Here is a 14,645-nt window from a genome sequence, read left to right as displayed (position 1 = left end):
TTTTTAATATTAATAGTTATAACATGAACAAATGTTCATAGCCAAGCATGAAATGAGAGAAACTTTTCCAAGTATGTGACAGACCTGAAAAGCACTACTTTTTAGTAAAACTATATTCCTTTACTTCTCTCTCTTTTGAAGTGGTGCACTGTGTACAAGATCAACACTTTTAAACCCTCCATCTCTCTGCCAGCTTTCTCTATTATATGGCTTTTAAACAGCTTCTAGATATTCTGACAGATCTACATCAATACGGTATTCAAAAAATGGATGGCAGACTTCTTCCTCTCATACCTTAAGAAACTTGGAGTTGAGGATAACTTCTGTTTAAGTACAGATGAATTAAGTCATTCTTCAGATTGTATGAAAGCTACTCTGCTGAGCAACCAGGTAATCCTGCAACACAGCTTCAGTCTGGGGAATCATCTAACCAGAAAGGACAGCTATATTTTTTGAAATTAAGTACTGAAGATTCTCCTGGCCAGGAATCAACTAATAGAGACTAAGGCACCTTTGAGACCTGGGGAAGAAAGCTACCATCTTTGAGCACACTAATTCCTCTCATAAGGCAGACAGGTAAACGTTTTTATAAGTGTACATGCATGTAAGTAAACCCTAGCTAATGAAGTAAACTCCTTTTCTTTCACAGGTGTAGAACCTTCTTATCAAGGCAAGTATGTTGTCTACTGTATGGCCACTGGAGGGCCAGAAAACACACAGAGGGAACTGCAAGCTGTTAAGATTTTTCTTTTCAAAAGAGGGAGAGAAGTAGCATAACCAAATACTACTACAAGTCAGTGCTCTACTGCACACAACTGTGGGTCTGGTAAGACATTTTTACACACCTCAGGCTGGCTACTCCATATGAAAAAAATTTCTTTTAGCCTCAGTGATTTATTGCACAGAACTATCTACTACCTTCTTTTAAGTATGAGATAGTTTGAAACTGATGAAAATATATCAAGATGCAATCAACCCATGAAAGGATCAATGCTGCAAGAAATTTACAGTCAGAAAGCAACTAAGTGAAGACTATTATTCTGCATGCACTCACGTTAAACATTCTTTCGCTATTTCAGGCTAAAGAGTAATGTAAACGAGAAAAAACTAGTGAGTTTTGTTCAAACATCTATTTTATCCACTGCAGGCACTGTAAATGCTCTGGAAATACAAAGCTTCTGCAGGAAGATTACTCTTGCAATTCAAAGTTATTACAGAGCGGTTCAATAGCCCTGACATACATTGTCAGTCTCGTATCTGACACAGAGCTGCTTTCACATTTTTTCATGTTTGAGAAGTGTCTGTAGCACCTGATAATAGTGAAAAAGTCTTCTTGGTGAAACTTCCTGTTACAAAACAAATAGCTGGCACAAAGAACAGTAAGGCTTAAAAAAAACAAAGAATCCTGAACCACTGCCTCTGAAATGCATTATGTATTAAATAAGCAAGGATGATAAATAAATGGCTTAATAGTCATGAAACAGATTCTGCTGTAACTGACACTCACCAGATTCCAAAGTTATAAACAGTCTTAACTTTACCATTTACTGATTGTGATGTGCAAATAAATATGTAGTTTAAAGCTGTGTTCATTATGACTCCAGGCAAAAGCAGTTTTTTACTTTGAATATACAATAATTAATAGTAATCCTAAACACCATCTCTGACACATTACTATGCACAGTACTCTTCATTACTATATAATTAGGATGGTTAAGTTGGACTATTTTGTCTAACAAGGCTATCTTGTTTAACCACTACTGTTCCTTGTATTAGTAACCATCTTCTGATTGTTGTGAAGTTATTTTAGGTTTCAGACAAGTTTTCCACCATAGCGAAATAACTGCCTTTAAAAGAAATACATATTTCTTTTCACATATAGCATATTTAAACCTTTTAATAAAAATCAGATTAATAGTGTTAAGACATTAGATCAAAACCCATACGGAATCACAATATTCAAACAGCCTATCCCATTAACTAAAAAACATTTCAACAACAGGCACTACACTGGTGAAAAGGCAGTGTAAATGAACTAGAAATGGGATTTCTAGTCTCCCAAAAAGGAACTCTAAACAGTTATCAGGGCCTCAGCATATACCAGTTGTTGCAACTCACTACCTAAGCAAAGACCATAGCTGTTGCCATAACACTCTCAGTCACAATATTTTTAAAGTGTTACCTGCTACTTGTGCCAATTTATCATGAAGTACATATAAGCTGTTCATCATGAGACTTATTTCGTCTGCCTAGAATTAGAAAAACAAACAAAAAAACGGTTTTACACATACAGGTGGAAAGCTTCAGTGTTTCACGTGATAGATTTTGAATCAAAGTATTCACAATATTGTTTTTTCAAATCTTGACTGAAACTAGATTGTAGCCTGGACTTCAATGGATCTGCAAGTTAAAACTGACAGCTCAAAAGGTTATTTTTATGCTACCGAGAGAACTATGCAATGACCCAAAAGAAACTTGGTGAAATTTGTGGGGAAGTGTTTTTGTTTATTTATACCTACTATGTAAAACTAAAATGATTTTACTCTTAATAGATGTGCAGTGGCACTTCTTACAAGCCACGCTGAAGTACCATCTGGTCATATTCCCCCATTAAACTTATAGGAAAGCAACATTTTTGCTGTCTACCTTCAACAACAAAAAACCCACCCTCAAAAATAAAACCAGAAAGCTGTGGGCTAGACAATCTTGTCGATACTTCCTGCATATGCCACTAGTGTACAAAGGCCTGATTTCCAAAACAAGCATGAATACAAGAGATCATAATTGTAACTTATAAGGGAGTTAAGCTTATCAAGACATTGAGCAATTTCTTTTAAATTTATCCAGAAACATATTAGAAAGAATTATGCAAAATATGAAGATGAGGAACATGCAATTACATACACCAAGTATTAACAGCTACTCTAAAACATGGGTTTGTTTTTTTTAAGTTGGCTGTGACTCCTGGAGCAGTGTCAAATGGCTAAGACTAGAGCCTTTATTCTGAAAATATGCAAGGAAAGTGATTTTCTAGTTTGTATATCTGTTGTTTATAGTCACATTGAAAAAAGCCTAAATATATTTTAATTCCCTGATGCACCTGAACTGTCTGTCAATTTGAATGCTGCCATTTTTTTCAATAATAAAACTGCTACCAAAGAGCAAAACACATCTTTCATTGATGAAACATTTGACAAATTAATTTCCATAGATGATATCAGCAATTAAAAGTATTACCTCTCCCTATTCTGCTCCTACAAAACTATCATCAAGATTAAACTGATATAGCTGGTACTTCCCAGGAAACTAACCAAATTTAGTAACTCATTTCCTGGCTGGAAAATACTGCGCATGGCAGAAGAGGAAAATCAGTCCTCTGCCACACACACACAGCGCCAAGCAATACTCCAAGTTCCATTTGTTGCCAGTAGGTACACTCCTGACTTCACTTAGAGCTACACTGAGACAGATGTGCAACATTTGCATGACAAAGTTCTTTTTCCATAAATTCACGGTCAGACCACAAAGGAACTGAACAGTACAACTTTCGCAGCTAACAACCAAGCACAGAGTATGATCACTCTGGAACAGTACACAAGAAACACGTAAGAAAGTAACATGCAAAGAAGGTTCTCAAGCTGTCAAGTTCAGTGTGCAAGACATATTCCTTCTGTGCTACTAAAGTAATTTTGAAAGAATCCTCAGAATTTATCCTACAAAATTCAATTTGTTCCAAAGACTGGAAGCATTTTCCACCCAAGAAACTAGCCAAGGCTACTTACTTAAAATATGCAATTATTCACTTTTGGAGAGCTCAATCCCAGACAAAAGACACCCACACAATTATCTTGCAATACTTGCTTATGTATGCCTAGCAAAAAGGTTTACAAACCAGGCAGAAAGACTAAAGGCCAGAAGAGACAGACACCAAAACACATGCTGCAAAACTAAGAATACTACAGATATGTTCAATGGCGACACCTCAAAACAGCTATCCTAATATTCCAGTTGGAAAAGCAAATATAGGTACAAGTACCAGAACAGAATCAAAAAGACAAACTTTTTAATCTATTTTCTGAAGGCTAACCCTTGCTCTTCTATGATACTAAGCATACTGGAGTTTCAAGTCAATCATCTCTTACCAGCTGTCCTTTCAAGGTTAAAAAGCCAAATGGTAACAGTAAGAAAAAAACTGATACATTTAATCTCAAACTTTCAACACAATTTTTCCTTATAGCTCTACAACACAAATTATGTTCTTAGCAGATAAAGCAACCAGCATGCCACAGCCAAGTTTTGTAATCCTGGCTACACTGCCCAAGATGAAAACCAAAAAGTTAAAACATCAGTCACAAGAAGTGCGTTCACCTCATGCAAAACATCCTGAAACTGCATCCTTTGAAACAGGTATCTATTCTTTATAGACAATCATTTGACAGACTAAAATCTCAATATGAAGTGGGTTTACTTACTTTTATTTTTTGTAGTTCTTCACTGAGGGGATTCTTGACTGTCAAAAAAAGAGAAAAAGTTTAATTAGAGTCTGAAAATACTAAAAGGTATACCAACACTAATCTTTAGATAAAACAAACTAGTCCAGGAAAAGTCAAAAAATAATTAGACAGCTATTAACCATTGACTTAACTCCACATTTGATAATGTGCTATACTAGCACTCAGGTTAAACCAGAATCCTGTATATCTGCAAATTTCACAGCTATTTCCATGCAAAAAAAAAAAAAAAAAACAACAAACAAACATGCTTGCCATTTGCCAAACTCCTGCTTTAATGACTCAATTGCACTGAAATTGTTCTTTAAAGGTTTGCTTTTTTAAGCTAGATACTAAAATGTAAAACCTACTTTTTTATTAAGCAATAATCCATACAACAAAGCTGTACAACTCAGCAGCATTTTCTGTTTTGACCGGAGTAATAGATGACACACTGAGAATTCACAAAGTGCAGTGTGACTAAATGACCATTAACTCCTTTCTAAATGAAAGTTTCCACAGCTCCCAAAATCATAAGTTTATCTATTATTTTCCTCTTGGCTACAAAAATAGATTGTCCAAGGAAGAGAAAGTGAAATCAGACAAGTAATTCCTGCTATGCTTCCATTGGTCCCGACTGACTGGTCCTGCCTGACCAACTGAAAAGCTACCAAGGCAGGAAGGATTACCATTAAAATATTTACAGAATGGTCTGTCTTGGAAGGCACCTTAAAGATCATACAGTTCCAACTCCCTGCCACAGGCAGGGACACCTTCCACCAAATCAGGTTGCTCAAAGCCCCATCCAGCCTGGCCTTGCACACTGCCAGGGATGGAGCACCTACAGCTTCTCTGAGCAACCTGTGCCAGTGTCTCACCACCCTCACAATAAATTTTTTTTTCCTAATGTCTAATCTAAATCTCCCCTCTTTCAGTTTAAAGCCATTCCCTCTTGCCCTACTACTACAAGCCCTTGTAAAAAGTTCCTCTCCAGATTTCTTGTAGGGCCCTTTAGGGACTGAAAGGCTACTGTACAGTCTCCCCTGAGCCTTCTCTTCTCCAGGTTGAGGATGCCCAACTCTCTCAGCCTACCTTTAATACAAGAGGTGCTCCAGCTCTCTGATATCTTTGTGGTGTCCTCTGGACTCAAGTAAGCCCATGTCCCCCTTGTGCTGGGGGCCCCAGCATATTTTCTTGCCTTTCTAAGCCACAAACTCTTGTTTCACCACAGTTTGACCTTATGGATGAGCAGTGTTATGTGCTATTCAAACAGAAAATGAAGCTTCTACTGACAATAGTTCACCACGCACAAAAATAAAAAATCAAGTATCCTGGGAAACCTGACACAAAATTAAAGACCTAGGTTATAAGTGACATCATATTTATGTTGAAAACATACAAAAAAACTTACAAAAAATCAAAACTGAGTGGTTTTCAGAGACATCAGAATATTTGATTCAAATATCAGATTAATTAAAACTGATAGAAGCAGATGATGTTCAAGCACTCTTGGAAACAAAGCCCTCCACCACTTCATGATTTCATTTTATAAATGCAAATTTTCAGACACACTCTACTAGATTATCAAGATACCACCCTTACGAATCTTCTATTTATTTAATTCATTAACTCAACAGAACATTCCCAGCACACTAAACTTTTAATCTAAATAGCCTAAAATAGGATTAGAGAAACACAGCCAAGGCTCTAGATGACTGCCAACCTCCCAGTTTGATCCTTAGTTATCCAGACAGGATAATTATGTAATTATGGGCTCTTTCCAAGGTCAGTCTTATTCAGCATATATGAAATCTTGATTATATGGTTTTAGATTGGAGTGGGCAGGCAAGGGGGGGACATGAGACAGAACAGTGTGCAGATTTTAGTACAACTGACAAACACCTATTTTTACACTGATGAAAGCCATGGAACAAACAAAAATGCCTGCATGCATCCATGCCTGCAAAGATGCAAACCACAAACAGCTGCAGTTCTATACATGCTAGGTCAGTACAGAAATTAAGTGAACACAATGGCATTGTTATGCTCGGACTTTCCCAGCACCCTCCTCCAAAATTATCTATCACAAAAACTTAACTATCTTTGTAATTCATTATTTTAACTCGCACTATAGTATTTCCATTAAATCCCTCTGAAGTTAGTGATTTTATGGCAAGTTAACCTGCAAGATACATTTTTATAAGATGTTAATATTAGTTTAGGATGCCTGATGTCTTAAGAGGCAAGTACGGTAAATTCAACTGCAGCAATTTATCAGCTGCATATGCAATTAAGAACTATTAATCAATCTTCATCTGTTTACCACATAACCTTGATTAACTTGAGTTAATAAGGCCACTCCTTAACTACTTCAGTAATTCCTCTGTTCTGAATCCACCCTCTTTCTTTTTTCCAGGATCTAAGCTCTCACCAAATCCTCCCACATCCTCCAGCCACACATGAGGTTTTCACCTACTCCAACATTCTAAGGTATTTCAATATATTAACACAACATTGATTCAAAAGATTTGTTGACAGTTCTTAAGACACATAGGTTTAGTTTTAAAAGTAAGAATTTATTGTTCTACCAAGCTAAGCATTAATTTAATAACTAATTACTAATGGAAGAGGTCCTTACGTGAACATATACTTCCAAGGCTCCCCCTCAAAAAGGGTTTAAGACCTTCACCATACAGCAGCAATTACCAGCCTTGAAAGCAGTCTACTTAACAAGCTTACATTTTTATGAGCAAAGAACAAATGCTCATCTTCTTATACCACAAAGCTAAAAACTAGAGAGATGATTTTTAAAAAACAGGAATCTCCTGACTGTTGTTCCAGGGAGCCTTCTCTCTAGGTTAGCCAACCAACTAACATCCACTGCCCTCAAAAAAAGGAGGTATGCAACAAACTACTTGGACATGGCAATCTCAAATCCATTAGAACTCCCAGAAAGCAGCAATAAGAAGAGAAGCATGGCAGCTTTACCTTGAATGAATACTAGCTGCAGGATTTAAAAAAAATTAATAAATAAAAAATTCAACAGTATTTTCATGAAAGAAAACCCTCAAAAACTTGACAAAGGGAACCATATCAGCTCCCCCAAAACACTGCAAGAGCTGAACATTCTGCTTGAAAGTTTGATATAGTGGAAAAAGAGCTTTAATCCTCCCAACGTATAGTAAGAGGATTCTTTGGGCAGATATGGAAGGAAACAAGCAGCAAGCACACTAAAGGACATCATCTTCACATGAAATTTGATTTCAGAACAGGAAGGGATATGTTATTTAAATTCCATTTTTAAGAAGTGATCTTATTTAAATGCTAGCTAGTCAAGAACAAGACAATAAGATTACCAAAAAGTCTGCAAGAGAAATCAAAGCAGCATACAAATAGTGTTCTGGTTAACTGAAAAGACTACTAATGACCCTTAGAAGTAACTAATTTACACATATTACTGTTGGGACAAGCTGTATACGATGATTTACAGACTACTAGAATTCCCTGAGATGGCAGAACTGGGCAGTCTCAAATAACAGAAAGTCTCCATTACAAAGCTAAGGGTCACAGCACAGCTCCAAAGCATTCCAGCCAAAGCTGTCAACACAAATGCACATACCAAACCATCTCACAAGGATGCTCAATTTTAGGAATACAAATGCAGTCAGTGTCAATATACAAGGTTAATTTTTGCTACGATACAGAAGCTTTCATCTTTAAAATAACAATAAAACCACTCCTCACCACCACCCCACATTTTCCTCCCTAAGACATTAGTAACAACTGCAGACAGAAACAGTATTTACAAGGATTTAGTTTTCTTCAGCAAGACAAACAGGGATCATAAATTGGGATTTCTTCTTTTTTTCAAAGCATAGTTTAACAGATATGAAGTTGAAGCCCAACTGCAGACATTCATGAACACACAAGTCAGCTTTCATAGTCTTAATGGCACAAGTTTTAAAGACTGACATTGCTTCACAAGCAGTCATACCTAGAAAGAAAACACGTACAAATAAAATTACCCTTGCTTAGGACATAACCTAGAACCATACTACTAACATGGTACCAAAATAAAGGATTCTGTTACCTACTGGTCACCAAATTACAATGCCAAAAAGTAGCTAATCCTTTGACTACAGTTATCACCTAGATGCTCTGGAACCTTGCCCTAAACAGTGTTACTGTTCTTGTAGTTTCAGTAGTCAACACACTTCAAAATATAATATCAAAACTGAAGTCACACCAGGACAAACAAAGAATTCAACCAGACCAAAACCATGCCTTCAGCAGCAGCAAGAAGCTTTATTCTTTATAAAGACACCTGCCCCTAACTGTAGGAATCAACAGAACAGTGACAAAAAATGAATGTCAAAGGATAAGAATATAAAGTATATGCTGATACTTCAGCAGAATATTCTCCCACTCATAAAAAAAAAGGTGCACCTTGGAAGGTTCCCGAGACAGAAAGAAGTAACTAGCTTTTTTGCTTCTTTTCCAATGTATCAACTCCAGTGTATTTTTCCATACCAATCTGTCTAGTCCCACATTAACCCCAAGCAAGGTTTCAGCTTCAGCAACACAGTCACAAAATGTTCCACAACTTAAATATGCACGTGTGAAAAACCTGTTTCTCTGCTTACTCTGAACTTGCCACTTGTTAACTTCAGAAACACCTTCTTGCATTAGAGGAGACAGGGAGTAATCAGATCCTGTTCACCTTCTTTGTAACGCTCATGACTACTTCTTTCCCTGGTCCTCACTCTTCCACACTCAAGAGCCCTATTCCTCCTCACTACGAAAGCCATGCTATGCTTTTCATCATATTACTACTCTTGGAACCTTTCTGCAGCTCTGCTACATCCTTTCCAAGGTTGGGGAACAGAGTTGTACACTATTCAAAATAGAGGAGCACCATGGATTATTAGTACCATACTGATATTCTCAAATATATCCTCTCAAATATGCTTTATTCTCAAATCCCTTCCTAAAAATTAGAAAATCCTACCATTGTGTTCCCTTTTTGACCACTACTGAATATTAAGCTAACATTTTTTACAGAATAACTGTAATGCCATCATCCATTTCTGAAGGTACAGATAATTTGATACTATAAACAAAAACAGCAACTTTCTAGAGCAACTTTAAGGAGCTGTAAAGCCACAGCTGCAGGAACAAGAATGATCTCAATTAACCTGCAAGCACAGAATTTCTTATATGATGATACCAAAAGTGCCAAATACAATCCACACAAGAATCCAAAAACTGGAACACACACTTCCAAGCTAGCAACTTCTGCAGAAGCAAGAACATACCTCTCTGCAAACAGAAAAGTACTTTTCTCCCCACCCACTTTGTCACAAGCAAACTAATCCCGAACAAGAAGCAGTAGTCCTTCCAAAATTTGTCCTGTAAAGGTGTGTTCAGTAAGTGGATAACAATGTTTTCCATTAGAACTTTACACTAATAAAGAAAACCCCAAATCCATAAATTCAATTATCAGCTGGATAATGTATTGTTAGGAGAGGAAGCAACAATACTGAAAACACTACTATCTGAAATAGGCCTTTAGCTGGGCCTTTTGGAAACAAGTTCTCACTTTCACAGACCTATTAGTTGATGTTGAAAGTGCTTGGATTGTAACTTTTTGCTCTTAAGTTTGGGGTCAAGTATCAATTCCACATAGTGACACGATGTGTATGTGTCAAGGACAATTCTAACACAAGTCTCTTAAAGCTCCTAAACCTTAAAACAACAGGAAAACAACACACACACAAACAAGTTATTACAGGAAATATCCTATTCCAGAGCTCCATCTTTCAAACTGCTTAAAATAATCCTGCCTCTATTTTCTTCTCTGCAATTACTCAGCACTCAAGACAAATGAATGGTTTTGCATGACCTTCATCTCCAGATTGCACTAATTCAGGTAAAACCCACTCTGAATCAGTAGGCTAGATCTCTGTGCTTTGGTATTAAGACACAAAGTCATATGTCAAGCTGAGCAATTCCTTCACTACAGATCATCTCTGTGTGCTCTGGAAAAAGTTTTCATATTTCTAAATTGGGACACCATTATAGTTTGAATAGTCCTTCGCAATTTTGAACAGAAGCACCATCTGCCACAAGGATTAAAGAATTCTAAAAACAGCTGAATCTTTCCTTAACATCAAGTCAGTTTTTCAACTGCCTCAGCTTAGAGCACTTTTATCGATATTTCCCCCAATATAATTTGAAATCATTCTGCTTTTGAATAGGTGGTAAGGGTTGATGCTATAACTGAACTATTTCATAACCTTTTTTTTTTTTTTTTTTAAACCCTCCTCTAAAAGTATTAGAACTATCATATTTGTGATAGACATTTCAGACATTTTCTAATAGTCTTGAAAGTAGCACAGAATTATAGAATCAGCTAGGCTGGAAAAGATCTTTAAGTTCATCAAGTCCAACCATTATCTCAGGACTGCCAAGACCACCACTAAACCACACCACTGAGTTTTTGAACGCTTCTAGGATGGTGATTCCACCAGCTCTCTGGGCAGCCTGTTCCAATACCTGAGCATCTGCTTTGTGACTAAACTTTTCCTAATATTCAAACTAAAGCTCCCCTGGCGCAGCTTTGAGGCCATCACCTTTTGTCCTATCACTTGCTACTCTGAGGGAAGAGACCAGCCCCACCTTGCTAGTTGTAGAGCGCAATAAGGCCTTCCCTGAGCTTTCTCTTCTCCAGACTAAACTACCCCAGGTACCTCAGCTGTTTCTTGTAAGACTTGTGCCCCAGACCCTTCACCAGCTCCACTGCCCTTCTTTGGACCCAGCTCCAGCACCTTAATGTCCCTCTTGCAGTGAGGGGCCCAGAACTGAACACAGTATTTGAGGTGCAGCCTCACCAGTGCCCAGTACAGGGGGATGATCACTGCCCTGGCCCTGCTGGCCCCACTGTTGCTGATACAGGCCAGGATGCCAATGGCCTTCTTAGCTGCCTGGGCACAAGCTGGTTCATGTTCAGCAGCCATCAATCACCACCCTCAGCAAAGAGGTCAGGCTGACAGGCCTGTAGCTTCCTGGAAGCTATAAGAAGTCTTCCTTCCTGCCCTTTTTGTATGGAGGCATCACATTGGCCATCCTCCAGTTCTCTGGGACCTGTCTACTAAACCAGGACTGCCGATAGATGATGGAGAGTGGCTTAGCAAGTTCCTCTGCCAGCTCTTTCAGCACTCTTGGGTGTAACCCATCTGCCCCATAGACTTGTGCACATCTAGAGTGGAGCAGGAGGTCGCTAACCATTTCTTCCTGAATTATGGGGACTTCAATCAGCTCCCCATCTGCCATCCAACTCAGGGAACTGAGTACCCTGAGGATGGCTGGTGTGACTATTAAAGACTGAGGCAAAGGCAGCATCAAATATTTCAGCCTTTTCCTCATCCTCAGCCACTAGGTTTCCCCTAGTATCCAGCAGAGGATGGAGGTTCTCCTCAGCCCTCCTTTTATTGCTAGTATATTTGTAAAAGTATTTTTCATTATCTTTTATGGCAGTGGCCAGACTTAGTCTCATCTGTGCCTTTGCCTTTCTTTCTCTCTACATAACCCAACAACATCTTTGTGCTTTTCATGGGGTGAAGGAGACTTCATTACTTTAGGTAAAAGGGTGGGAAACACCAGAACTTGTCTCTGGAGTTGTCCACTGCTTCTTAAAAAAATCCCTCTCCATATTTTAGTTGTATCACCCTTTCTAGAAATGCTCAAATCTACTCCTGCCTATTTAAATACTGGTTAGAATAGACCTGAATGTTGAAAAATGCTCTTAAGAGTCATGTCAATTTGGTCCATATTTAAGAAGAGAAACTAGTTTTCAGGAGAGCTTCTCATCAGATTATTCAGTTTCATTGGATTAAAAATACTAGTTTTGCTCTAGTGATTGTATTCAATGATTGAAAACATAGAAATTGTAACTTTTGTGCTTAAAGATCACAGAAAAATATTTTAATCTGTGTAGTAGTACTTGTAGATACGAAGGTACTGCAAAACTGAAACAGAATAGTTGGCTGTAAGTCAGTTCTTAAGAACATCACCTTTTTTAAGCAAAAGGCCTTATAAAATAAATCCAGAACTGAAACAGTTGCCAAGAGAGAGCTGACTTTTGAGGACATTTTCACTATATTATTGCTACATTCACTACATGAATACTGCTGCAGGCTAAAGCATCTACTGTACTGAAGAATCCATTTCAAACAGAGCTGATACCTCAGACAAACACTTGCAAATATTAACAAACAGACTGCCTTTCCTTTTTTCTGGTCTCCTGTTTTGTAAGTATCACCATCAACCACAAAGACTCAGGGATTAAAAAACAGAACAAAACAAAACAAGCACAATCTACAGAGCTATGGTACAGATACTGCTTGTTTCAAAAGGAAGAATGTGCAACCTGCCTGCATGTATGAAAAAAAAAAAAAAAAGCATGGAAGTGTACTTTCTGTACTAAAAGACCCTGTGAAAGCAGCCCCTGTGGAAGTAACTGTATGCAGCAGATGAAGAAACGAACAAACAAGAATGAATGCAGAAGGAACAGAACAAGCTTCAGAACACCACTATCAGCAAGAAAATAATACTACATTTTAATTTCCCAGTTCCACAGACAGATAAGAAAGGGCAGAAAGGATTCAGGCAGTGTTTCATATGCCTGGCTTGGAGGTGGGGTGTCATCGGAAGTAGTAAGTGCCAGTCACCAAACACTCCAGATGGAATTTAGGGTGAAGACCAGCTCCTTGGTGGGTGTAGCAGCTGGAATTACTATCTCCCCTAAATGTCTACATTAATCTCAGTGAAGCATACTCAGTACAAGAGCACATTAAGCTACTAGATAACTTACACTATCATTTTTCATGACCTGTGGAAAGCTGAAATTAGTTCTACAACTAAGCATCCTATTCTCCACTTTAATTTCTACCAGTGTAAGAAAATGTTTTATAGCAACAGAATTTGCACACACACTTTTATGTTATATTATGAAACATATTATACTTCAATGAAGAAACAGCTGTCTGTGTTATATTACGAAAAATGGCTGAGTAGTGCATTTCTCACGTATTGTAAAAATCAGGTCATACTACATTCCTTGTACACACAGTCTCCATTACAGGCTAACGTTTATATGCAGAAAAAAAGAAAGAAAAAAAACACACTAAGACTGCTTTTATCAGTAGTTGCAAAATACGACCAGGAGAAAAGTTAGATTTCAGACATCTAGCAGCAGTTTTCAGTGAGTAGAGAATACAGTCACTTGCAAGAGAATCAGAACAGGCTTCTGTAATAGCTCTTCCCCTCCTTCTGTGCTCCCTTCCAAATATTTTAGCTCCTTATACTTTATAAGGTCAAAAAACACACATGACTTCAATAAACAAAGCATAAATATAGGCTGGGTGGAGACTGGACTGAGAGCAGCCCTAAGGAAGAGGACTTGGGGGTGTTGGTTGATGAGAAGCTCAAGATGACCCAGCAATGTCCACTCACAGCCCATAAAGCCAACCATATCCTGGGCTGCATCAAAAGAAGCGTGACCAGCAGGTTGAGGGAGGTGATCCTGCCCCTCTACTCTGCTCTCGTGAGACCCCACCTGCAGTACTGCGTTCAGCTCTGGGGCCTCCAACACAAGCAGGATATGGACCTCTCGGAGGTTGTCCAGAGGAGGGCCACAAAGATGATCAAAGGGCTGGAGCACCTCTCCTATGAACACAGGCTGAGAGAGTTGGGTCTGTTCAGCCTGGAAAAGAGAAGGCTCCAGGGAGACCTTAGAGCAGCCTTACATTACCGAAAGGGGGCCCACAAGAAACCTGGAGAGGGACTTCTTACAAGGGCATGTAGTGACAGGCCAAGGGGGAATGGCTTTAAAAAGAGAGGAGAGATTTAGATATTAGGAAAAGGTTCTTCCCTGTGAGAATGAAGAGATGCTGGCACACGGTGCCCAGAGAAGCTGTGGCTGCCCCATCCTTGCAGGTGTTCAAGGCCAGGTTGGATGGGCCTTTGAGCAACCTGGTCTAGTAGAAGGTGTCCCTGCCCATAGCAGGGGGGTTGGAACTGGATGATCTTTAAGGTCCCTTCCAACCCAAATCATTCTGTGATTCTATGAAATGGGGTAACACCACCCTCCAACCC

At 38.5% G+C, this 14,645-nt stretch overlaps 1 protein-coding gene across 5 annotated transcripts in view; it reads right to left on the bottom strand.

Annotated features, from left to right (window-relative positions):
• LEMD3 (LEM domain containing 3) overlaps positions 1–14,645 on the bottom strand; it is a 51,208-nt gene that overhangs the window by 24,633 nt on the left and 11,930 nt on the right. For all 5 annotated transcript variants that reach the window (XR_013958789.1, XR_013958790.1, XM_080637907.1 and 2 more), the window contains exons 2-3: positions 4,473–4,510; positions 2,183–2,249 (exon numbers count right to left, since the gene is read on the bottom strand). Coding sequence is in view for 3 of the 5 variants with exons in the window: in XM_080637907.1 (XP_080494033.1) it covers positions 2,183–2,249; positions 4,473–4,510 (105 nt within the window). In the remaining 2 variants the exon portion in view is untranslated. The remainder of the gene's footprint in view (positions 1–2,182; positions 2,250–4,472; positions 4,511–14,645) is intronic.

Source organism: Psittacula echo (assembly GCF_963264785.1).
Source record: "Psittacula echo genome assembly, chromosome: 1".
Taxonomy (NCBI): Eukaryota; Metazoa; Chordata; class Aves; order Psittaciformes; family Psittacidae; genus Psittacula; species Psittacula echo.
This window is presented reverse-complemented; position numbering and strand designations above follow the sequence as displayed.